The sequence below is a fragment of the Nelumbo nucifera genome, chromosome 3 (assembly GCF_055504915.1).
Source record: "Nelumbo nucifera cultivar China Antique chromosome 3, China Antique-T2T, whole genome shotgun sequence".
Taxonomy (NCBI): domain Eukaryota; kingdom Viridiplantae; phylum Streptophyta; class Magnoliopsida; order Proteales; family Nelumbonaceae; genus Nelumbo; species Nelumbo nucifera.
Window position 1 is genome coordinate 59,453,234 of NC_142651.1, and position 27,836 is coordinate 59,481,069.

Genomic DNA, 27,836 nt, shown 5'->3' on the forward strand with positions numbered 1-27,836 from the left:
CTCTCTATAACAGACTTAATCATGGAGTATGATGAACAACTAAAGTTCATTTTAAGCTAACTATGACAATTTAGTTTTTTCTCTCATTTTTTTGGGTGGGTAGTGGGCGCTTGGTGATCTTTGGGTAATTTAATGTGAAACTTGTTGTGGTTCTGTTAAAAGCAGTCCCAAGGTTCTTTGTGGAGAACTGCAAGCATAAAGAAAACAATGATGAAAGTATTCTAATATTTTATGCAGTTTTCTGTTCTAATATAGTTGGAAGCTCATTTCGTCTTCTCAAACTGAAAACTGAATTGTTTTGGATGAGTATCCTCTCCTCACGCCTTGAATATTGTAATTGTATGCTTGTTTAAGCAATGTGTAGTTTCCAATTTCTGTCAGTCTTTCTGAATGGAATTCTTATCCTCATTTTTTTAAGTTTCCAGAAGGTTGTAATGAAACTTTTGTTGCATGGAAGAAAGCACAAGATTGTTCTGATGGAATGTTGTTACTTACCACTTGGTATTGATTCTCCTTCAGGTCCGAGATCTTGATTTCTCTATAAATGTGGTAGGTTCAGAAATAGTACGTGATGCTGATGGGCTTGCAATGAGTTCTAGAAATGTGCACCTCTCACCTGAAGAGAGAAAAAAGGTTAGTCCAGTCTTTTTCTTTCTTTTGCCTCCTCCATTTTGAAGCTTGAACTGCTATCATATGGATATGGATCTTGCTCCATATGTGATGAACAATATAATGTATACAAAATAGTGCTATCTTTCAATTCATTTATTTATTAGTTGGGTGGCATGTGAGATGCAAATGGTGGTTCTCTACGATGGGTAAATTACTTCTAATTCAATCCTTATTGTTTTTGAACACTAACCTGGAGGTGTTGTATGTAACCATGCAATAGAAGCAGGCTTATGGTTGATTAACATCAACGAAGATTTTAGTTCAACCCAAACCCTGATTTGTTCAGGAAATTGCATTAGCCTACATTTCTACCAGGTTAGCAAAGATATGAGAATGGAAATGTTCTTCCTTGAGTGACCTCATTTTGCAGAGATCACTTCTTTCTCTTGAACCAATAGTACAAGAGAACCCAGACAGCTTTGGTCAATAACAGCTTAATTCCAACTTTGGTCAATAACCCAAAATCAACAAAAGCAAAACACCTTCCAACTGATATGATCAACAGATCCAGGCTGCTGTCCCAATGGCTGGAAACCCATCTAAAATGTCAAGAACTCCAATCCCAAAGCCAAAGCACCTCCAACTAGTGAGACTGTGTGTACCATATAACTCAGTTTATATGTGAATTCATTTCAGGCATATTTTTTTTTTTTTTTGATTAACTATATGACATATCCTTCTGGCCAAATAGTTATGTGTATTATTGATTTCAGAAGCAACCTGGCAAGTCAAGTGCACATAGTATAAAATAAAAGAAAATGTATAATCTTAACAAGGAATTTTGAGAAACATAACCTAACAGATTTTATTTGTGTTTAAAGTGGAAAACTTGGAAAAATAAATAACTACTTGTAATAGAGTTGTAGAAATCATAAGAAAATAGAACATTATCATCTGCACAAACTAAGCTGAAAAATAAAGTACTTGTAGTGAGTGACAGAAAAAGGAAAACTGTATCACAGAACATGGAAGCAATTTTAAATTTAAACAGAACCACAACATAAGAGCCTAGTTTATTTATTGACCACAACATAAGGTCAATAAATAAATTTTTTTTTTGTTGGATAACTGAAAATCTTTTTATTAATAAAGAAAAAAGAAGTGTGTGGTCAGAACCCCAGTTTTAAATGCCTATACAATGTGCCCTTGCACCCCTTTTCTACTTTACATGATGTACGAAGTTTATAACTGTTCCATGAACAACTGCATCCTTGTTGCTCCTTGCTTAGCAAGTGAATCAGCCAAACAGTTAGTCGATCTTTTTACACAGTCTGTAACCTCTAACTCCCTTGACAGTATTTTTTTCTCCTTCTAAATATACCTGTACTCCCATAACTCTTTGCTCTTTGTTCTCATCCAACCCACCACTACCTTTGAGTTTCCTTCCATCAAAGTTGATTTAATTGAATTTTGATTCTCTGTTGCTGATTTAGCTATCCAATTGAACAGATCCAGTCTTCACTCATTGTGCCACCTTGTTTTTCGATAATTGAATAAGATTTTATTATCAAAAGATAGGAGCTGGTACAAACATCCCAAGGGGGGCACGAGGTGAAGCCACACCCTTATACAATTACATCTCAAGAGTGGAAATTACAACACAGCCTAATAAAGAATTTCCCTAGAAGCCCCTTGTTTGGCTAAGAAATTTACCATTGCATTAGCCAGCCTGCTCATCCATTGTATTCTAGTTGCCATATTCCTTGTTAGCCACTTGACTTTCTTTAGTAGGTCCCTATAGTGCCAAGTAACAGAATCTGGATTCAACATCCACCCCACTACTCCCTTAGAATCTCCCTCTATAATTAGATTGTTCACACCAGGTTGATTTGCCATCTGAATTCCTTGTACAACAGCTAGCAACTCAGCTCTAGCCCCTAGTAGAATCTCTTATTACCACTGGGCCTGAGAACAAGGATAGGATATTGCCTTCCTCATTTCTCAGAACCCCACCTACACCTGATAGCCCTGGATTACCCTGACTGCTCCCATCAAAATTAAACTTTATAAACCCTTCCAAAGGTGGAGACCAATCTACAATGAGCCTGTTTCTTCCAGTAGTGCTATTAGCCACTGCTAATCAATTCCCCCAAAGGTCATAGAAGATAAAAGACTGAATGGGGTTTAGAGTTCTCAGCCAGTGTATTACCCTGCTAGAATGCATTCCTTTAGCTCTGAAATAATTTTTTTCTTCTCTTGGAAAATTCTGCTGTTCCTCTCTTCCCAAATTATCCTTGAAAGTTCTGTTATTTCTCTCTTCCCATAGCACCCATAAAGTAGCTGCCATGTGCACCTCCATAACACCCTTCCACTCCTTCTATGCAAAGCTAGTGGAGAGACTATTAACTATTTACTAATCTCCTGCTTATTTGTGTCTCATGCTTGGGAGCATTTCTATTCTCCTTTTGTATGCAGGTGGGATTATCCTAAGGACATGGTTGGTCTTTCCAGCCTTGGTATTATGTACTAACTTAAAGTAAGAGGTAAAGTGCTGTGGAGGCCACAAGAGATGCTATCTTATGGACAATATGGGAAGAGTGGAATAATAGGCTGTTCCCTGAGCTAAGTAGATACCTTGAGGCTATAATTGAAAGCATTACATTGAAAATTATCTGATGGGCAAAGACTATGGAGCTACTCAAAAGTTTTTCAGTGGATAACATGGTTAGGGGTTGGAGAGTGGTAGCAGCCTCATCCATTGTGAAGCCTGTTTCTAAGTTCAATGGACTTCCTAGCAGTAACAGGATAAAGTTGATCTTTGATGGCAGCTCATGTGGTAATCCAGGTCCAGGACCCTCAGGCATTGGGGGTGTGTTTAGGGACAGTAATGGTTCAATAATTTAACTGTTTTCAGGCCCAGTAGGGATCGGAGACTCCCTTCTGAAATTTCTGCAGTGCTGCGCAAGGTCCAAAGAAAGAAAAACAACTTAATTTAAGGCAGTTTGAGGTAGGTAACTCTATGCTAGGGGTGCAAGTTGGGCGGGTTGGGCCGGGTTTATGGTCAACCCAGGCCCGACTCTAAAACTTGGGCTTAAGGCCCGAGCTCGGACCAAGCCCGAGGTCAAGCCCGATTTTCCCAACCCGAGCCCAGCCCGCACTGTAATTTTATGCACTTGGTTTGGGCTCGGGCTCGAGTTGGCCAATGAACCCACTCTAAAATTATACATATATAAATGTATTTATGCAAATATATATACATATATTTATGTATATATGTAAACATGTATGCAAATGTTATATATACAAATATGTATGTACATATATGTAAATATGTATGCAACATTTACATATATACACATATGTATGTATAAATGTATATAGTTGGGCTGGACTCGGGCCGGGTTCGGGCTACCTAAGGGCCAGACCCGAGCTCGGCTCGAAAAATAAATAAAGCCCCAACTTCTTGAGCCCGAGCCCAGCCCGAGGACTGAAAATCCAAGCCCAACCCGTGTAAAATTCCGGGTTGGGCCCGTTCGAGCTCGGGCCCAGCCCAGCCAAGTTGCACTCCTACTCTATGTTGGTGGTGGGATGGATGCAGAACAATAGTGAGGGGAGATGGATTTTGCTAGGAGGCTAGAAACGAAAGCCAAGCCAATTATACAACAGGTCTATTCTAGAAAGAAGAAGAGAGGAGTTATATTAGCAAATTCAGTTAACAATGTAGCAAATTGATCAAGAAATAGACCTCAGGTTGTTAAGATACAACTAAGGTGTAACTACCAATCTTGATAGAATGACCTGTACAGTACAAAAGACCAAAGAAATGTACCATTCAAATTCTCTCTCTCTCTCTCTCTCTCTTTCTCTGTGTCTTTTTCTCCCTTATCGAATTGATTCAGGTGGTAGTACCCCCTCGAAGAGGTGTCTAACAATTTGGTATCAGAGCTGTAGTGTCCAACCTAAGTTGAGATGTCAAATACCAGCTCGGAAATCGTGGAAGATTGATCCGACAGAATGGAGGTTGGGGTGCACAAGATGCCCAGTGATCTCCAAGAGCTAAAACCCTTGCAGTGGTGGTTGTGCAAATAGAAAAAGGAGCCATTTCTAGTAATAGGGACGAATAACAAGAAGGAACTGATAGAGATAGTGGCATAGGTGGCGCAATGAGAACATGAAGAGATAGACCGACCTTCACCAAGCTTGCCTTCCCCACATTTTCTTGCGATGACTCTGTACCATTGTAAACAATCCAAGCTAGGGAATCACAAGTATGAGGAAGTTCAATGAGTTTGCGGATTTATTTGAATTGAAAGAGCATTGTTACAAGTTCACTTTACTTGGTTGAATTTTCAAAACTCCCCGATCTGCTCTAAACTAGACAAACTCCTTTTTTTAGTGGATTGGGGTGTTTTGTGGGAGGATTTAATTTGACGAGGTTTGATGAGAGTGACTTTGGATCATTGCCCTATTTGCCTATCTTAAGAAACTTTGCATGTTGGCCCCTTGCCATTTAGGTTTGAAAACATGTAGTTGGAAGATCCTACTTTTGTAGAAAAGGTTAAACGTTGGTGGCAGGAGGTAGGGAGTAGAGGTTTGGAGAAAGGGATTAACTTCTTGAGGAGACTTAAGGGTTTAAAAGAGAAAATAAAGGCATGGAACAAGATATATTTGGTAAAGTGGAGGAGATCAAAGAAAAAATTATTTTGAAGGATTGAGGAACTAGATAAGAAAGAAGCTCTTAGAACTATGAGAAGTGAGGAAAGGTAGTGGTTAAAATGTGAGTTACAAGAGGTGGATGGCAATACAAATGGGAGAATCTTTTGATCACTCTCTCTTTGTTAGGCGATGGCCTTAGGGCATTACCATTCTCCTGCTGTATGTTGATGACATGTTGTTGACTGGGAATGATGTTGAGGGTATTTGTGAATTGAAATTGTTACTTCATAATTCCTTTCACATGAAGGACTTGGGCCCTCTCACCTATTTCCTGGGATAGGAAGTTTATCGTAGTGATCAAGGGTATTTTGTTTGCCAGTAGAAATATGCCTTTGACCTTGTTAAACTTGGTGGTCTTAATGATGAGAAGCATGTGATACACCTATGGAGATAAATCTTAAGCTATCTAAATCTGAAGGTCCATTACTTCCTGATGACGCCTTGTATCGCCAACTTGTGGGGTCCCTCATTTATCTCACTATGACTCGGCTTGATATTTATCATGCTGTTTAGGTTGTTAGTCAATTTGTTTCTGCTCCTCGTCAACCTCATATGACTACTGTTCATCACACCATTTGATGTGATAGAAGCACAACTTCTCAGGGTCTATTCTTCTCCTTCTCTTCTATTCAGTTGAGAGCATATGCAGATGCAGATTGAGCTGGTTGTCCTGACACTCGTAGGTCCACTTCTGGGTGGTTTGTCTTTATGGGTGATTCACTTATCTCTTGGAAGTGTAAGAAACAACAAACAGTCTCCAAGTCTTCCATTGAAGTAGAGTATAGGGCCATGTCTTCTGTTTACAGTGAGATTGTTTGGTTACAATCTCTCTTTATGGATCTTGGCATTCAACTTCCTACTCCTATTCCTCTCTATGCAGACAATACGAGTGCTATTAAGATTACATCTAACCCTGTTAAGAGGACCAAGCACATCGAGGTGGACTGCCACTTTATCCGAGATCTTTCATTGCTAGGTCTATATCACTTCCTCATGTAGCCTCGGACATGCAGATTGCCGATATCTTCACCAAAGCTATGACTAGAGTTCGACATCTCTTTCTTATAGACAAACTGATGCTTATGTCTAGACATCAGTTTGAGGGGGAGTGTGGAGACTTTGTGACTTGATGTATCTTATTAGTATAGTTCCTGTTGTATATTACTTATGTATCTTATTCTTTTTTTTTTCTCTTTCATCCCTATATGGGCATTCTTATAATTGTACATATCTTTTAATATACAAGAGACTCATTGAGGTGGGGGTCAATTCATTCTTGACACCTCTAAAGTTATTCTTGTTCTTTTCTCTATTCAGCCGAGAGTGTTGACAAAATAAATGCCTCTCCCCTCATATGTGCCTTCTTTGCTCTGCAAATGGTGAATGCAAGAATAGAAGATTTCCAAACAGTGGTGTGGACCATATGGGAGGAAAGGAATGCAAGAATATTCAATGAGAAGTATAGGTCAAAAGAAGATTTAGTGGAGGCCACAAAGATAAAAAATGTACATTGGGTGAAATTACTTCAGCTCATTCAAAGTTTCTCAATTACTGATATAGTAAGAGTGTGGAATGAAGTGGCACACACTGTTGAGAAGAAAGAAAGATAGGTGATGGGAGTGGAAGCCCCTAGGTCCCATCAAAGTTAAGCTGAATTTTGATGGGAGCTCTATAGGAAACCCAGGTATGGCAAGCATTTGTGGTGTGATTAGAGACCTTTAGGAGAAAGTGATTCTTTAAAGGCTGAACTATTAGCTCTGCTACAAGCGTTAACACTTGCCAAGCAAGCAGATCTTAATTACTTGGAGATAGAAGGGGATTCAAATATAGTGATATCATGGACCAATTCAAGTGGTAATGTTCCTTGGATTTATAGACATCCACTAAGGGAGATAGTGAGCCTAGCAAGGGAATTCAATGCCTCGTTCACATGGACCGGGAGAACTACAAATAGGATGGTGATTCTTTAGCCAAATAGGGAGTTCAAAGGCAACAACTTTTTTGGGCTTTTATGATAACAATTTTTGGTGCAATGTTTACTTTCTACTTTCTGTAATTCTGTATCTAATTCTCTTAATTGAATTAAATTCTCATTTTTTTGATAAAAAAAGGTGGGGAAGCAGATTCAACGAGAGGCCTAGTAGAATGGCTAGGACTACCTATTCATGATGCCACATGGGAGTCCTGCACATTGCTCAAACAAAGGTACCCTTGGCTTCATCTCTAGGACGAGGCATTTCCAACAAGGGGAGGAATTGTTAGGAGCCTTATAGAATTCAGATATGTGCCAGAATTAATTTAAGAATAACAATAGGAAGAGATAGAAGAGAGAAGAAAGAAGAGAAAAGAAGAGGGGAGGAGAAGAAAAGTCTGGTTTGAACTAGAAAAGTCAATCTCTCTAGTCAGCCAGTTTGATATTTATAGTTCTCTAAAATAGAACATAAAGATTGTTGTGCCCCTACTTAAGTATGGGACACATCACTTAAGTCAGACTTTACATCACATTCCCAACACAAAGTAAAAGGACCAAACTGCCCCTTTACAACTAACTCTAACATTCCCCCTCAAGCTAGTGAGTATATGTCATATGGTCCCAACTTGTTACATATGTAGTCCATTCTTCTCCGACTCAACCCTTTTGTTAACAAGTCTGCCCACTGATTTTCTGTGTTTACATATGCAATACTTATCACTTTACTAAGTGCCTTCTCTCTCACAAAGTGACAATCAACTTCTATATGTTTTGTTTTCTCATGAAAAACTGGATTGGAAGAGATGAGGACTGCAACTTGATTGTCACATTGAAGCTTCATAGGGGTATTAATCGAGTACTCCATCTCCTGTAAGAGGTTCCTCAACCACACTAGTTCACAAGTTGTATGTGCCATGGCTCTATGTTCAGCTTCTATACTACTTCTTGCTACCATTGTTTGCTTCTTGCTCTTCCATGTCACCAAATTGTCCCCAAGGAAAGGACAATAGCCTGTAGTGGACCTTTTGTCAGATACAAAACTAACTCAATCAGCATCAGTGTATCCCTCTATCTCAAGGCTTCCTCTACTCTTGTATAACAAGCCACGAACAGGAGCTCCCTTCAAATACCATACAATCCATGCATTCCAATGTGGAATCTGATGATTCTGCATAAATTGGCTTACCACACTAACTGCAAATGAAATATCTAGCCAAGTAATGGTTAGGTAGTTTAACTTACCCACCAACCTCCTATTACCTTCCAAGATCTTCAAACTCCTCACTTGTATCGTTAATCAACTTGACATTTGGTTCCATGGCTGTTTCAGCTAGTTTGGCACCCAACAATCCTGTCTCCTCTAATAGATCAAGAACATACTTCCTTTGACACTGATTAATACCTTGCTTAGACCTTACTACTTTTATCCCAAAGAAATATTTTAATTTGCCAAAGTCCTTTGTTTGGAAGTGATCATGCAAAAACAGAACTGACTCGAAGAATGTAACATCGGGATACACAAAGGAATGTCTGGAACTAGGTTTATAACACTTATACCCTTTTTGAGTCTTAGAATAGCGAAGAAAGATACACTTAGTGGATCGTGCATCCAATTTGTCCATTCCAGGCCCAAGATTATGGACAAAGCACATGTAGCCAAAAACCTTGGGAGTAAGAGGAAAATGAGACAAGGTAGGAAACAAAACGGAGAAGGAGAATGACTTTCAAGGATGGACACGGGCATCTAGTTAATAAGGAAGCAAGATGTAAGCACATCACTCTAAAAACGTTTGGGTACATTCATATGGTGCAAAAGGGACTAAGCAGTTTCCAAAAGATGATGGTTCTTTCTCTCAAGCAACCCCTTTTGCTGAGGGGTGTAGGTACACGAGGTTTGATGGATAATGCCATGTTATTCCAAATATTCATGAAATTGTGTATAAAAGTTTTCTTGGCCATTATTGGAATGAAGAATCTTAATGTGTACGTCAAATTGATTGCAGATTTCAACATAAAATTTTTGAAAAGTGGGAAACAATTCACTCCTTTCTTTCATAAGGTAAAGCCATGTCATCCTTGAATAATCATTAACAAAAATTACAAAGTATTTGTAACCATTATATGACACTATTTTATTTGGACCCCAAATATCTGAGTGGACTAAAGAAAAAGGACTTGACATACGACTATCAACCCTAGGACTAAAGGGAACACGATGATGTTTCCCAAATGGACACGACTTACAATCCAAAGTAGAAAGATGACTCAAGGACGGAACAAGTAACTTAAGTGCTTTAAGGGATGGATGACTAAGTTTGCAGTGCCACTGAAGAGGAGTAAGAGATGTCTGAAGGGATGTTGATGAACCACCACCATCAAGATAATACAATCCACCAGCTTCATGCCCTCCACCAATCTTCATCCCTGTCTTGAGATCTTGAAAAACACAAGAAGGGTAAAAAGTGATAGAGCAATTAAGAGACTCAGTCAAATTACTAATAGACATAAGGTTAAAGGGAAATTTGGGAACATTCAAAATTGAGGACAAGGATAATGAATCTATGTCAATATTACCAACACCACAGATGGAAGATGTGGAACCGTTAGCAAGGGTAACAAAGTGTGATGTGGAGGACTGAGAAAGGGAGGAAAACACACTTGGAGTCCCAATCATATGATCGGAAGCTCCATAATCGATAATTCAATGGGAGGGTTTGGATGCTAGACAAGCCATACCTAAGTGTGCAAGGGTAGCTGTATTCTGTTGAGAAGTGGCTTGGATAAACCACCCATACTCATCACGTGGAACACTCATCATCTCTTTCCTAGAGGTATCCATAGGTGTAGAAGGTATCCGATCAGCTTGTTGAATTTTCTATCTTGAACTACCACCACTAGCCACTGCATGATTTGACCAAGTTAAAGGCGGGCCATGTAAGTCATAATAGAAGTCGATAGTATGTCCTTCCATAACACAATGTGTACATCTCCTTGGACTATTATTACGTCCTTTGCCACGAGCTCCCCCTGAATCTTGACTTCCAATATGCCCACCACCATGACTATACATGGGTCCACCACCACTACCACAACCTGGCTGAACTCCTTGAGCTCTGCCTCTACCTCCACGACCTCCCCCTCTTGTCACTACAAGGGTAGACTTATTAGAGATAGTAGAGTTCTCTGTAGGTCCAAAAAAATCCTCCGAAGATGAGAAAACACCTCTTCAAGAGAGGGAAGGGCAGACCCACCTAAAATCTGTGCTCTCACTAGTTCATATTTCAGATTTCAGCCCTACTAAAAATCTGGTTACATCGAGCTGCTCTCTTTGTTGTTGTTGAATCTTGACATTAGAAGTGAGGGGATAATACACATTCAACTCATTACGAAGATTTCTCATGCTAGCATAATATTCCTCGAGGATTTGATTACCTTGTTGCAAATTAAAATATTCTTGATAAAGATGATACACTCTAGTAGTATTGTCTTGTCTAGAGTAGAGCTTCTTGGCATGGTCCCAAATCTCCTTGGCTGTATCTAAGAACATAAAATCTGTGCATCTTCTTGCTTCCACTCACTGTAGTCATGAGAATCAGTGGAAGGTTTTTCTTCTCTCACGTGCTTCACTTTCTTCTTAGCCCTAAGGAAAACTTATACAGATTTCACCCAAGGCACATAATTCTCACAATTCAGTTTGATAGATGTCATCTGCACATTTAGGTAATCGGGGGGAATCATAACACTAGACTTGTGTTCACTACTGTCTCCCATGGCTGCAAACAAAAACTTCCCTTTTTTTTCACTCACTACTATCACACCACCTATCTTGACCACACTGCACACTAGTGACTGGTTATTGCTGAAAAACACCTATTGTCACAGTTTTCAGCAATAAGTCATTGTTATCCCTCACTTTCAACATCACAAAACCACCCGAATACATACCCCACACATAATACTAGATCTGTAACCAACCAGCCACTATAACACCCATACAGCCCACCTATTTGATCAACAGAAATCAGATCTATACTCGACTGTCCACCGCACCACCCGAAACAGCTCTCTTCGAACCATTGATTAGAGAACTTCCTACAAACCACCACAAACAACCACTACACCACAAACCGGAGGCATGAAAACCTCCAAAAGGAAAAAAGCGATCACTCCTTTTCAGCCCTTTTCTTAATCTCCAAGTGATCGTTGAGAAATTTGCAAAACCCTACAGTGAATGGCGATGGAAAAATTCTGGGCAGATCTGAACTTCTTACAAAAGCTTCAATACCATGATAGACTTCAGATCTGTACCAGAATTAGTTTAAGGATAACAGTAGAAAGAGATAGAAGAGAGAAGAAAGAAGAAGAGAAAAGAAGAGAAGAGAGGAGAAGAAAAGTCTGGTTCGAACTAGAGAAGTCAATCTCTCTAGTCGGCCAGTTTGATATTTATAGTTTTCTAAAATAGAACATAAAGACTGTTATGCCCCTACTTAAGTATGGGACACTTCACTTAAGTCAGACATTACATCACGTGATCACACTCCCAACATAAAGTAAAAAGACCAAACTGCCCCTCTACAGCTGACTCTAATAGAGCCCAAATATGGCTACCAACCCAATTATACAATAGGTCTATTCTAGAAAGAAGAGAGGAGCCACATCAGCAAATTCAGTTAACAACGTCGCAAGTTGATCAAGAAACAGACCTTGGGTTGTTAAGATACAACTAAGATGTAACTACCAGTCTTAATTGAATGACCTATACAATATAAAGGACCAAAGAAATGTAAAGGAAAGGAGGAATTACCATTTGAATTCTTTCTCTCTCTCTCGCTCTCTGTTTATCTCTTTCTCCCTTACCAAATTGATTCAAGAGGTAGCACCCCCTCGAAGAGGTGTCTAATAGATTTATAGACAAATGGTGAGAGAAATTAAAAATCTTGCAAGTGATTTACAGGCGACATTCAGTTGGGTGAGTAATGTGGAGAATATTGATATATACTATTATTATAGTCCCTGTTGTATTGTATATTATTGTTCTTTTTCCTTTTCAGCCCCATAAGGTCTTTCTTGCAATCCTTCAGCCCTATGAGAGCTTTCTTGCAATTGTACATAATATTTAATATAAAGGCCTCTTTGGGGGTTGGGGTCGTATCCTTTTGGACACCCCTTAACCTTGTTCTGTTCTCTCTTTCTCTAGTACAACTAAGAAGACTGCCATGGTATCAGACCATACCTTTTTCTCCAGCTTGTGGTTGAAGACTCTACTCCAGTTTGATGGGCTATTTGTGGACTTCTATACTTGTGCTTGAGTTCTTCCTTGAGGAGCTTTTGGAGGTTAATTCAATCGGCATAAACTAAACCTTGTTTTTTCTGGAAAATCACAAGTTAAATTGGGTTTTTCCTTGTTCTTCTCTGATCGGCTGTTTGAATCAGTTTGGGCTTCCAGATTTTGCATTGCCCTAGGGTTCAACATGATTTTACTCAATTAGGTTGGTACCCCATTCATTTTTGAAGGATTTTGATCCCTTTACATGGTTCAAAAGGCCTGGAAGTTTTTTTTTTCCTGGACGATCACTATTAGAATTTGCTGTATTTGGCTTGACCCTAGAGAAATCTCTTGAAGAATGAAGACCTACTTTCTTGCTATTTGGACTTGTTTCTTAGAATATCCTTCTTGTTCAGTCATGGGGTATTGTTTATCAATGTAGAGAAAGATTCCAGATCCTTCTTTTACTTGGAAAGTTCTTGGATCCATCTTCTAAACCCTTTCATTCTTCTTCAGTCATGGGGTATTCTTCAGTCATGGAAGAATATCCTTCTTCCAGATCCTTCTTTTAGTTGTGGGCTTGGCTTCATTACTGTTACATTGTTTACTTGTGAACTATTTGTTGAAATGGCTGAAAAGATGGATGTTATTCCTGTGAAATTCAATGGAACTAATTACAGCATGTGAAAGTTCCACTTTTACTTTTTTGTTGAAGGAAAGGGTTTAGAAGGATATCTAATTTGTAAAATTAATAAACCTAAAGAAACAGATGTAAAGGCCTTTCAACAATGGAAGCTTGACAATGGGAAGTTGGTTTCTTGGATCTTGAGTTCTATGGAGACCTATATTGCTGTTCCAATGAGAAGAATGAGAACTGCATATGACATGCATGCATATCTGAAGAAAGTTTACTACCAGTCCAACATGTCCAAACAATACCAAATTGGATCTGAAATTTTTGCTTATTGCCAAGGGGACAAGAAAATACAAGAGTATGCTGGACTTCTGGATTTGTGGGCTGAATATGAATTAGTTTGTATTGACCCCTTTAGATTCTGCCAAGCGTGTCAAAAACCTTCAGAAACATTTTGAGAAACGGAAGGTAAACCAATTTCTGATGAGACTTAGGCCTGAATATGAAATAATCGGGTCTAATATCTTAAGTAGAGGGACCCTTTCAGACTTAGACTCAGTGATGGGAGAACTTCTTAGAGAGGAGACTAGACTTTTGACTATTGTGGGATTTGATGGAAAGCTAGCTAATACTGGGACTGACACTGCTTTCATTACACATGGAAGTAAGAAACTAGCCACTAAGGATGTCTCAAAGGTTCAATGCCATGAGTGTAAATGGTTTGGCCACATTGCTTCTTATTGCAAGAAGAAAAATGTGTGTACTTACTATAAACAACATGGTCGCATTATTCTGGACTTCCTTGTTTGACCAGCTAAGGGTGTTCAAAAGAACTAGCATCATGCATACAAGGTGACTGAGGGCTAAACTTTTGACATCATTTCTACTAAGTCTAATTCTTCTGTTAAATGTGCGGAATCATTTGCACCTATGAATGAAGAGAAAATTCAGCCACTGGTATCCTCTGCTATCTCTTTTGCTTTCTCATTTATCTTACTATGACTCGTCCTGGCATCTCCCATGTGGTTCAAGTTTTTAGTTAGTTTGTCTCTGCCCCTTGACAACCTCATTTGATTGTTGTTCATCGGATTATTCAATATGTTCATGGAACATTATCCCAAAGACTGTTCTTTTCCTCCTCTCCTATTCTATTGAGGGCAATGCTAATTGGGTAGGCTGTCTTGACATTAAACATTCTATTATGGGATGGTGTCTTCATGGGTGATTCTCTCGTTTCCTGGAAATGCAAACAACAAGCAGTCTCTAAGTCATCTACAACAGCAGAGTATAGAGCCATGTAATCTGTCTATAGTGAGATTATTTGGCTACAATCTCTTTTTGCTGATCTTTGTGTTCATCTTCCTACTCCTATTCCTCTTTATGCTGACAACAACAATGCTATCAAGATTGCATCAAATCCAGTTTTTCATGAGAGGACTAAACATATTGAGATGGATTGTCACTTTATCAGAGACTAGTTTTTTGCTGGTTCTATCTCTCTTCTTCATGTGACCTCGGATATGTGGATTGTTGACATTTTTACTAAGGCTATGACTGAAGGGATGAGAGATCCATCCCATGGACGCCCAAAGATTGCGGAATAAGGGGCGAATTTCAAAAAAAATTTCTCTCTCCCTTCAACTGGGTATCGCATTCCCTATTTAGAAAATCATATTTTCAAGGATCGTTCTTGAACCTTAAACTGAACCAGATCTGAACCAAAAGGAGTAGGAGAGAATTATACCTGATACGGAGAAGTAATATCTCCCAACGAAGGTGTTCACGCCCAAGGAAGGATCCAAAGACTGCTCCCACTGAAGATGGCGCAGTGCAGGATGGAGCAGAATCAACAGTGTTCTTCCCAAGAACTCTGTCCTTCGCAAGAATCAGTAGAATGGTACGTGAGCACAGCTTCCTTTTAATCCTTTCTCAAAGAACTGATGTCAAGATCCAATTTTGACTTCTCCCATAACTGGAGATCGAACTGGCAAACAGGGCGGCAAGAACAGGGAGGCGGCAAGAGAGTATTCGCAGGGTGCAGAATTCTCTCTTCTTGATTTCAGCACTAAAGAAAATCTGATGTGTCGTCTCTTAGGCTGCCGCCCCCTTGTTTTGTTAACCTAAAATATCAGCTCCTAATCCAATTAGGAGCAGCTTATCCAAATCATATTTGGATAAGACTTCTCTTTAGGTGATAGGGATAAACCCTTATCTTATCTGCAGATTAGATTAGCTTTCTCCTAATCTCATTAAGAGGTTTCTAAATCTGAATCACATTCAGATCTGGACTCTCTGAGTTGATAGGGTGAAGACCTTATCCTATCTGCTAATCCATCTCAGAATTTGCCCTTTTAATTAACTAAATGAATAGCCCAGTTCGAAATGGGCTTTAGGCCCATTAAGCTTATGTGCTCACTTAACCTTCCTAACTGCTGCCCAGCTGGGCTTCCTTGTATGCGTGGGACCCAAGCATTGATCTACACATCAGCCACATGGGTTCGGCCCAGCCTTTGTTACAAGGCCTGGCCGAATACACTGTTAAAGACAGTGCACCCCCTGAAACCAATCGAATGGGCTCTATGGGCCCAACACTTACCCTAAGTGGTCCCTGGGCCAAGCCACCTTGTAACACCCAGGGACTGTGGGCAGATGCAAGATTAGCCCATCAGGTATTATCCTCAATGGTCTTACACTCAACCTCTCAGCCCATAATGATCACACACTGCCCGACAAGAGAGGACTTCTCCCTCGGCTGGAAGGAACAGTGTTGCACTCTCCACTTATATGGATCCTGGGAATTAAAACCTTTTTGCAAACATTTGAGAAACCATAATATATATATACTTTTATATCTCATATAAAATATACTTTGCAAAACAAATCTCAACGGTTGAAATCGGCTGCCGGCAATCTTGGTTTCCATCAGTGAGAGTGCATCCCCGATCATTACCTTTGTCCGACAAAGGGGCTGATCCTGTCACTATGATCACCCACTCAGATGAATTCTCGGACTATCCCAACATACCTAGGTTTTAACCCCCGCTAAGGATCTTACTGATTGGTATATCAAAGACAGCCCAATCCGACACCTAGTGCAGTATCATAATTGAGTCTAGGGGTCGGGTGTAACTTTCCAGTTTTGCCCATCAATCTCCAAGGTCTAGGGCAATACTGGAAATCTGGTCCAGTTCAAAGATTCAATTAATCCTACACTGTATGTGCCTAGGGTCTCACCCTGGCAGCTGAGACAGGCCACCCCAACCGACTTGGTGGCACCACAATGTCAGCCTTGTCAGGATAGGTCTCCCCAGACCGACCCACTGGCTGTGAACATTCTAAACTAACACGAGTCTCATTAAGTGTCCAGTTTAAGGGTATTACACAGAAACATACCAAGGGAACATGAATCAAATATGCACTTTTATTCATTTACAATAAACTCATAAAGTACATCATTCTGATTGAAGCTAAGGGCATACAAAACTGTCTAACAATGACGAGAGCTAGACATCTCTTTCTTGTGTGCAGACTGATGCTTATGTTGAGGGGGAGTGTGGAGAATATTGATGTATACTATTATTATAGTTCCTATTGTATTGTATTGTATTCTTGTTCTTGTTCCTTTTCAGCCCCATAAAGGCTTTCTTGCAATGATGCATAATATAATTAATATAAAGGGCTCTTGGGGTGGGGGCCGAATCATTCTGGACACCCCTTAACCTTGTTCTGTTCTTTCTCTAGTACGACTGAGAAGACTGTCAAATATATCTACGAATAGCTTGGCAGATGTCTTAGACAAACAAGGGGTAACTAGGGATCACTTGTATTGGGTTTCATTCATTGCTGAATGGCTGAGGGTGGGACTTGGTTAGAAACCCTTATCACCCTTTCACCTGTTCAACTGCCTGGATCAATGGCACAGTTTAAAAACATTACAAACTATACTTTAAGGACAGTAATAGGTCTAGAAAGCACTTGGCCAGAAAGATTTGTTGGAAGAAAAAGTGGAAGAATTAGAAGGAAACCTCAATGGTGAGGGGAATTAACAACAAAGAAGTACAAGATTCTATTGATAAAAAAAAGTACAAGATTCTAAGGAGAATCAACCTCCAACATGTTGCCTGTTACATAAAGAATCCCAAACCTTGCAAAAATGTTATTTCTTTCATTCATTTGGATGGTAAGAGAAAATATGTCAATTCATTGGAAGAGATCTACTTAATGATATTTATGATCATTTGATCAGGCCATATTTTCTTAAGGCATTGTAGGTCGTTATCAATTTGGGTAATCTACATCTTTTACTAAGACGCTGCATACTAGGCCATCTGTGTGATAAAACGAACAATGCCCTTTCTTTACTCCTTTTTTTATAGTAATAAAACTTTTCTAGAAAAAAAAAAATCTATAGAAAGACTCATTATACATAAATCTGAACCGAGTATTCCTCTGCTAACATGATCAACAAAGTATGTTTATTCATCAAACAATATCAACCACTAATCTTATACAAAGTATGTTTGTTTTCATTTTCCATATTCCCTGAACGGACTGCAACTGGAATTACACTTCATATAATGCCTTTTCCCACCAGGAAAGGATACCAAGGGGAAAGTATCCCATGGTTGACAAAATATCTGCATACATTATGGTGCACTTTCTTTACAGTCTAACAACTTTTCAAAATAAATAGTTCTTATTGAATCAGCAATGCCCTTTTGCAGTGGAAGGTGCTGCCTTTCCCTTGTTTGAAGTTCTGATTAAAAAGGGTGTTTCTAAAAAGAAAATGATAACTGCAGTTTCAGGCATTGGTTCTCAAAGGAAGCTGAACTAGTAAAGCTACAGTATATTCTCTCTCTGACATGGAGTGACCTTGACTTTGACTGCCTAACCATCCAAAGTGGAGTTAAGCAAAATGTATTTGTTGAGATATTTTGATCAATGGATTTTTGTGGCATGTAATGTAATTTAAAAGATGAAATTTACTTTTTCTGATCCCTAAGTTTAAAATGGCCCATTCATCCTACGTGGTTATTATGGGAGCAATATGATTGCAACAGCTACCATCTTATTCTAGTGATATGTATATCTTAAAGTGAGAAGCCTAAACCATATCCATAAGTTGATTCAAGGAATTCTTCATAAATGGAGATCAGAAAAAGCAAAACTAATTAAAAGAGACAATATAACACCAACTCACCATCTGTAAACAGAAGAAATGCCAACTGTTTCTGGTTATGCACATCATCATAGGCCAAGAGCAGGTTTCCCCAAATAATTTTGTGATGATGGCTGGGCAACCCAGGCTTATTGGGCATGTGTGAAATTTTTAGAGATCATGAAAGTAACATTCTTATGAGGTTTGGGGAAACTGATAAGGATCAAAGCCCATCACAGGCCTAGAAGCCCAGGCCCCCAATCATTCGCACTTACTGGAGGAAATACCAGGGGAAGTGGGCCCAAGCCCATGCATCTATGAGTTACATGTCAGCTGGTCCCTCTGTCTGAATCCATTATTTTGACAGAGTTCGTTAAAGATATTTTGATTGTAATCCTAGCTCTATATATATTCTGGCTGGCCGATGAATGAGGCATTAATATTGAACCTACTCACCCTCCTTCCCTTCCTCCCTCTCTCTCTCATCACTGTTTCAAGATGCTGAGTCCCCCAAATAATTTTGTGATGATGACTGGGAAACCCAGGCTTATCAGACATGTGTGAGATTTTTAGAGATCATGAAAGTAACATTCTTATGAGGTTCTTGAGCCCAGTGGGAAAAAGAACCTCAATTACAGGCTTACAACTGGGATGTTTTCTCTACTACACAGGTTAAAACTTTCATTCATCTAGAAGGAATTTGTGTTGTAGTTGAGGGTAAAGACTGTCAAGTTGTTGAATTGACTGGATATCAGAGTTAATTGAAGGATCTTGGAATTTTAGATTCCTAGTTAGAGAGGCTAAGCATCACTTGCTCCTTGAATAACACATTTAGTTGGATACCAAGATGAGATAACACTCTAGTTGTTGGTCTTGCAATGGAGAGAGTTGATAAGCAGGACTTCCTATTGGGGATCGTTTATTCATCTTTGTTTTCATTGGTTTAGTCAGCAGTTGATGCTATATGCTTGTACTGTTCCATGCTGTAGTACTTGTTTTACAAAAGGTGAACTTCTCTTCTTTAAGTCAGATTTCTCTTTAATCACTATTAATGATAAAGAAAGTGTTGGAAGGGTTAGAAATCAGATTAAACATGGCCAAACCAAGTTTAGTGGTTGGCCGAATTTTTTAAACTTTTTCTAACCCCACCTAGCTAATCTGAAATTTTGGGATCGATCTTGCATTGAACCGGATCAGATTTGAAACCAAATTAAAAACTGATTATACCTGATACGGAGTCCACAATATGCAGCTCCCAGAGTGGTAGTTCATGCCCAATATCAGTCTAAAAATTGGCTTCTAACTAAAGATGGCACAGTGTGTACATGAAATCGATTTAGTAGCACCATTTCAACAAAAACTGGTCTCGAACTTGCTTAGATTGAAGTGGGTATGTGAACCTGATATCCTCTTATGTTTTTCTTGCAAAAAAGTAGTAAAGGGTTGATGGAAATCAACCCCTATCACAGCTGGGTCAAATTAGGGTTTCTGGGAGTCGAATGGAGAAGAGAGAATTGGTATGTTCGCCCCTCCCCCCTTAGTCCTTTATATAGAGCATTGCTCGCAATCTTGGATCAAGAGTTTATCTTTAACTGATAAGCATTATCTTCTTAAGAGGTTAGGTGCTCCGTACCCAAATCCATGCACATTTTCAACCCAAATTGCTTAACTAATCATATTAGTAATGGGCCATAGGCCCATTTTCTCTAATGGTTCATGTCCCAAGGTGTTGCATGGCCACTTTGGGCCCGGATATTGTTTGGCATGGGACCCACAATGGTCTCACACAAGTCCATAAGGGTTTGGCCCGACCTCTAAAAGAGGTTAGGCTGAATTCACTACTCAAGGCAGTGAACCCTTGACCCAATCAGCTTGGGCTTAGATTGGGTCCAACATTTACACAAATAATCATTGGATTTAACCACCCTATGAAGACTCAAGGATAATGGACTTATGTAAGATAAAGCCCATCAGGTAATCAGCCCTGTAATGGTCTCTTCACCTAACCTCTTGGCCCATAATAATCAAAACATTGCCCATAGGGAAGGATCTCTTCCCTGACTACAAAATGCAGTGTCACACTCTTTGCTCGGATAGATCATGGGATTAAAACCTTTTGCAAACCTTTTTTCATAAAGTAGTAATATAACATATAAATACATTTTGTAAATCAAATTTTAAATATAGTTGAAATCCACTACCGATAGTTTAGGTTTCCATCAGAGAGAGTGTAAACCTTGTTATTCACTTTGTCTAGAAAAGGGGCCGATCCTATCGCTATGATGACCCACTTAGGTAATTTCCCAAACTTCCCCAACATGCCCAGGTATTTAACCCTTGATGGATCTCATTGGTTGGCACATCAAAGATAACTCAGTCCAATACCTAGTGCAATATCATAAGCAATTCTGGGGTTAAGTGCAATTTTCTAGTTTTGCCCATCTATCTCCAAGGTCCAGGGCATAATTGGAAATTGATTTGGGTTCAATGCTTCTTCTAAACACCCACTAGCTATGCTTGGGGTCTAACCCTAGCAGCTGAAACAAGCTGGTCCACTAGTTTGGTAGCACACCAGTGTCAGCCTTGTCAAGATAAACTCCCCAAGTCTATCAAATGGCTGAAAACATTCTAGACTAACATGAGTCTCATAAGTGTCCAGTTTAAGGTGTAATTCACATAAACACATTGATATGATCATGAAACAATAGTGTACTTTATTCATTTACTGATAAATGTTTATGTACATCAATCTGATTGGAGCTAAGGGTGATGTGGACGCGTATTGGGAGTAGCAGCAGCAATGATCCGGTGTTCTCATCCTATCCAATTCGGCAGCAACAGTCTTATCCATTTAGCATATTAGATTAGACTATCTTGTTATTCTTATCTTATTAAGTTAGTAGATTAGATTATCTTATCTTATTAGATTAGGATTAAGAGAGACTTATCTTATCTTATCAGTCTTATCTTATCAAGATAGAGTTGGAGGTCTCCCTATTCAGCAAGGAGTCTCCCTAAGAGCAAGACTCTTGTAATCTCTTATTTAAGGAGCCACTATTATTGAATAAAGGAATCCAAAATTTCAGTCAAAGAGAAGAGTAAAGGAGAGTTAGGGTGATCTCTTGGACAAATCACCCCTTAGGTCGCCACGATAGGGTCAGCACGCAAAGGGAGGGGGCAAGGGGAAACAAGAGGTTCTCCCCGTGGACCGACCTGTGACGAGATCCTACGCCCGGGCCCATAACAAAGGGCATACACTGTTTGATAGAAAGTGATAACCATATATAAACTCCATAGTTGTCAAGTCGTTGCCTAGGCGACTAGGTGTCCTTGGCTGGGCACCTTGCCTAAACGCCTTGACTTTTAGCAACTAGGTGCCTGCCTAGGCAACAAAAATGACAAGGTAGCTTCCTTTTATAATATTATTTATATTGTTGTCTTATTAATGTATGTGTTAAAAGATTTTACTATATGCTATATATATCAATTATACCTTGTTTTAATGTTTTACTATTGAAATTTAAAAGATCAAAGGGGTTTGAGGATAGAAAAAGAAAGAAAGAAAGAAAGAGGAAAGAAAAATAGAATTATAAAGAGGTTCTTTTTTTTTATATATTCTCTCTCTCTCTCTCTCTCTCTCTCTTTAATTAAATAAAACATAAACTCTATCCTTGTTTTTTCTATTTTACTTTCCATCTTGAATATTTATGATATAAAGTTAATAACCTTCTTTAGCTTCTAAATGATATGAAATTGCTCTTTTAAATACTTATTATAGTAGTATCATTTTTGAAAATAATGAAATTAATACATGTAAAAGATTTTTTTTCTTTTAGATGAGATGATTTGCCACATTTTTAGAGGAAATTTAATGTTCTTACTAAAGAGAATTTCTATTTTTTCAATTAATATAAATGCTGAATGGCATATAAAACTAGGGAACTAGCCAAAAGTTAGTTTTTTATATTATAAATATTTTATCGCCTAAGTGACTAGGAGCCCCAGTGTCGCCCAGAATAGCCTAGATGCCTTGAAAACTATGCATTAGAGATGCATCACAACATTTACAGGTATTCAAGTTTACAGTCTCTGATGACAAAACACTTCCAAGTTATAATACAAGTTTAAACTGGGGTACCTAGTGCTCTTTTGTTCTCTATGGAGGGTATCAAAATTTTCCTGTTGACTCATCTAAGAAGTCAGAAGTGCAATGCATATGAAATAGTTGGCAAGACACAAAGTTGCTGATGGTTTTAAACCCAAGAACACAAATAGTTTCTGAACAACTTGTGGGTAGGTTCATCTATTATGTCAGTATATCATGTGAGTTGCAGACTTTGCTATCAATCCCAAGGTTGAATGGTTTATCAATTATTAGGAATAAGAAGGCATGTAAAATGGTTTCCTTAAGGCTGTGTTTGGTTTGAAGGAAAAAGTAGGGAAAGGAAGGGAAAGGTAGGAAACCTTTAAAAACCTTGTATAGGTTTTCCTATCTTTCCCTTCCTTTCCCTATCTTTTCCTTCAAACCAAACATAGCCTAATTGTTCAAAAACTCTCCCCCCTCCCTTCCTTTCCTCTCTCTAATCTATTTATGTGTGTTGTTATTAATTCCTGTTTTGATGATTGTTTCTAGATAGTGTATCATCAGACATGCTGTTTAGCCTTCCCATTGTGCATCTTGGCACCAAAGTGTTGAATCAGAATCATTAATCATGTTTATGGCAATGAAAACCATTAATTCTGGTCAAGTAAGCAAAAATCCGATAGATGATCTACCCATGGAGTTGCATCAGATGTGGAGAAGGAAAATATTACGAAGGGGAGAAAGAATAGTAAGACACCCTAGACATAGCTTTTCAGGCCAAACTGGTTTCCATGGTTTCTAAGAAAGCCAGTAGCCTGGTACAGAGAAACATAGGTAGGCTGTAGAGTAGCAAACTAGCAATTTCATTTCTACTCTTATTGCTTGATACAAGGAACAGGGAGTTGGTGCTTATGTTCAAGGATGTGGAGTGGCATTGGAATAGTGGAGTCAGAGAAGATAAATACTGAAAAAAGGAGGATCTATGTTCATTGATCAAGAGGTCAGGAGCTTCAATGGGAATGAAGAATTGTTGAAGGGTAATTTTGGAAAAAAATATAAAGGTGAAAATGAGAAATTACATGGTCACTCTTTTATATACTCTAATAGATTACTGTTATTGATTAGAACTTCTAGCCAATATTATTAATATTATCCTTGCTTCCTTTTATTTAATATCTCTATGGACGTATATGAGGAATCATTTATGAATAAATCTGTTCTTGACTTCTTATCCATCTTATTTCTTGGCTTCTTAGTTATTTTACCTTGGACATACCATCAAGCAACTCATCTCTCAAAAAATAAGGTTTATGCCACACAATATTTTTCAGTTGTTATAATATATCTTTCTATGTCATTCAGGCCTTATCCATCAACAAGGCGTTATCAAGAGCTAAACTTGCTGCACAGAGTGGTCAAGTTTCATGTAGAGAGTTGAGAAACTCAGTCACTCAAGCAATATCTGAGTCCGGTGGTAAAATTGATTATGCTGAGGTTTGTTCTGTGTGCATTGATGTCTCTTTTCTCTTTCAGTTAACTATATTATAAAATCAAATTCTTTCATTTTTCACTTTCAAAAATATGCATGGCAAGCTAACGTGAAATATTGGAAAAACTGATCACCTACAGTATTGTGATTGCATATATCATATACAGAGAATCAAGATATTTCAATATAAGGTACAGTCCAAGTTATGGGTTAAAAATGTGCATGTATTGTCAAGTGTGAAACCTTCATATGTACAAACATAATCCAATGATGGGGTTTTAGGCAAAAATAGTTCCGGAGTGAAGCGTGGTTATCAAAAGGGTGCCCATTTAAGTGATAAGATGCCCAGCAAGGCAACAAAAATACAAAGCAGGTGCCTTATTGTAATATTTTACCATAGATTCATCTTGTCAGCATGTGCCTTGATACATCCTATTATATATTATATTATTACTTATGCTTTCTTTTACACTTTTGTAATTGAAACAGAGTTGAAGGTTTTGAGAAGAGAAAATGTCTTTATTTTCTACAATCACTCACACCCTCTCTCTCTCTCTCTCTCTCTCTCTCTATCTATCTATCTATCTCACACACACACATTAAATAGGAATAGGACTGCCCCTTTGTCTTTTTCCTTTTTATTACGAGTGCAAAGTTATTGTGTTCTTTTGTTGCTAATAATTTTTTGACATGAAATTTGGCTCTATCATCTTAAATATTGAAATTGATAGATTTTAAAATGCCATCATCTTTTAGATATAATAGTTTGCTATGTTTTCAATTTACTAGTAAATGTGCACATGAGAAGCATGTGGCAATTTCAAATGATGATGATGATGATAAAACTTCAGTGTTCTTATCAGAACTCGTGTAACAAAAACAAGTAATTGAAGCATGGTATACTAGTGGATTTGTTGCCTTTCAACCTAAAGGGCTAGCTTCAAATCTTCTTACTTGTAGTTTATATCCTATTTTCTTCTTGTGATTGAATCAATGTCACTCAAACAAATTTTTTAGTATGTTTCAACCCAAACCACTTTGTTGCACAAAAAGAAAGAATAAAATATCATTGGTTTGGTCAACAATGAGATGCCCTTGTTGAACCGATGGCCTATTTGGCTAGGTCAATAGGCCATGAGTAAAACAATAATTCTCTTTTTCTATTTTTTGTACTTTCATCCATTTCTATCTTAATAACAATTCTCATTTTTAAAACATATTTTTGTTTAATATGAAGAATATATAATATTAAAGACATGATCAATTTTTTTTATAAACTTAATAAAAAAAAATTATATATTTTTGTTGTCTAATTTAGAACATCACAACTTGACTTGTTTGATTGGGAGGAAATGCAAATCCAGTCAATTTTTATGACATTGAAAACATTGGTCTTTTATCTTGTGGTCAAAAGAGATTGGTTGACTTGTCATCCAACCAAGATTCAAGGTCCATTTATCACCAAATCACTTGCCTAAAAAAAATGACTTGTTAACAACATGGTAACCTATTCAATTAAACCATTGAACTATTTGACCTAGTTAGTGGGGTTACAGGTTAGACATCAATTCTCTTTTTTCCCAAAATTTTGTACTCTATTTTCATCATTAATAAAAAACAATTCTTATTTAGCACACTTCTATTTAAATAGGATGATATTTTTTTACAACTTTTTATATTTTCTAGAATTTTATGTATTTTTATAATCTAATTATCACATCGGGGGTTAACCTGTTTGACCTTAATAGTTGAACCACTAACCCACCACCTAGATGGAAAAAATCGTTTTGATTTTGGGTTAATATTAAATTTTGTAGTATAGTATAGTGTGTGTGTGTGTGTGTGTGTGTGTGTGTGTGAAATAGTGAATTAATCTTGAATTTGGCCTTTTCTTTTTAAAATCTTATGACCTAGAGGATGCCTGGGTGACTTAAGGGTTGTTCATTTGCATCGAAGTCTGACATCTGAAATTCTGAATGCCTTTGAAATTCTAATAATTACTTTTAGAGGTGTATTGGAATTGGTGAACTTTTCTTGCTTCTGAAGTCTGAACATAGAGAATGTTATTCTAAAGTCTGAATGATTTCTGAAAAGTGGCAATTGACTATTTTTAACCCTAAATATGAGAAAGCTTAGTTGATGTTTAACAAACGAATTCCCAATTAATTAAATATAAAACAATTAAATTAATAATTAATATTATTTGTTTTTTATAATTAATTATGTAGTTTTGATTAATGAATTAACTATTAATAATTAATTAATTAAAATATTAAATTAATAAAATATTAGTAATTTCTAAATATTACCTACCTCATTATTATAGTTTTATTATTATCATTATTTTATAGTATTATTAATTATAATTGATAATTAAAAATAATAATTAATATTAATTAGGTTTTTTTATAATTAATGCAAATAAGTAATTATAAATTTATCATTATTATTATTTTGGAAAACAAAATATCAAATCATTGTTACAGTACACAATAAATGTTAAATTTAGGCTGGACCAAAAATCAGTAACAAATGCCCTTAATACCTCTGAAATGATATGATATCTCTTCACTGTTAAGCACTAAGAGCTATCAAGTCGCTCCATTGTTGCCTAGAAGTGCCTATTTGCCTTGACAACTATGGACTAAAGGTCACCATAAACCACCATATAATTCTTGCAAGGCCATTAAGATGTAAAATAGCCTTGGGGTGCTCCATCTGAAACCATATAAATAACTATTAGTTCCAAACAGGGCTTAATTAGGCTGGGTATGCACTCAAACAGTGAGCTAAACAGTTGACATGATAGATGCAGCAATCAGGTTATCCCATCTTTCTATTTGCACATTGCACTCTGCAGTTTTGCTGTGTTTGGATGGATCTATGAAGAAAATATCTGGTGTAGTTTTCTTTGAGCATTGTACTTCCTTTCAAGGGGCAAGGACACATTTGACTGTTCTTTTCTGGTGCAAAAAGTGCATCCAAATCTGTTTGTTGCTTTATTCTTTCTTCTTTAGAGCTTGAATTCTGATAATTAGCCTAAATGGGTATCATCTAGCGACAACAGAGAATTCAAATGTTCATTTCATTTTAATATCGCTGGCTCAAATTCTTCTGTATCGCTTGGAACTAATTCCTACTATGAATTCAATCACCTAATTTTTTTTTTTATACAATTTAGAAGTTTCCTATATATATTTCTTTTTGTTTAACACTTGTAGATCGTGGACCAAGAAAGTCTGGAAGCAGTAGAAGAAATTAAGCGACCTGTTGTATTTTGCATTGCTGCCTGGTTTGGAAAAGTTAGGCTGATTGACAACATTGAAATCAATGTATAAAGAGCCTTCTATTCTGTGGCATAAGCAGACAGGTTAGAGAACGTGCTCAAAATACAGTATAGAACTGTAACTTGCATTTACAAAACTTTGGTTGTCCACTGATCACCTTTTCAAATGTCTAAAGCATGGGTGTTTCTTTCTTTCTTTTTCCCTTTTTGGTAACTTAAAGTGAAACGTGGAAGTAAATATCAACTTCTTGTTTGTTTCCCCATATTTGCTAAACAAAATATGCCTACATTGAAGGAAAAGCCAAGACAAATACAGTTTCATTCTACACATTTTTTTTTTTTTAATTTAAACAAGTTTCATTCTCCATTGATTGTTAATAAAAGTTGAGTATCTTCTCTTTTAATTTTATGCTTTTTTATGATGGAAAGATGTATTTTAATGAGCTATGATGGGTTTGTGACTCAAGGATACATCTAGAATTGAAATTGATTTTCATAACATTGTCTTTGCAAATCCAAGATATGTCTTTGTTACCTAGAAATAATGAGACATCCACCATATATATTAGCTGCTCATTTATGTCAAAGGAGCATGAAAGAAGAAACCCAGTACGAAGAA

General features: G+C 37.6%; 1 protein-coding gene across 3 annotated transcripts in view; it reads left to right on the forward strand.

Moving 5' to 3' along the window:
• The window catches only part of PANC (pantoate-beta-alanine ligase), a 51,101-nt gene extending 23,480 nt beyond the window's left edge, over positions 1 to 27,621 (forward strand). For all 3 annotated transcript variants that reach the window (XM_010265764.3, XM_010265766.3, XM_010265765.3), the window contains exons 3-5: positions 520 to 633; positions 23,805 to 23,936; positions 27,153 to 27,621. In XM_010265764.3, coding sequence (XP_010264066.1) covers positions 520 to 633; positions 23,805 to 23,936; positions 27,153 to 27,269 — 363 coding nt within the window. In that variant the 3' untranslated portion in view covers positions 27,270 to 27,621. The remainder of the gene's footprint in view (positions 1 to 519; positions 634 to 23,804; positions 23,937 to 27,152) is intronic.
• The last annotated feature ends 215 nt before the right edge of the window (positions 27,622 to 27,836 follow it).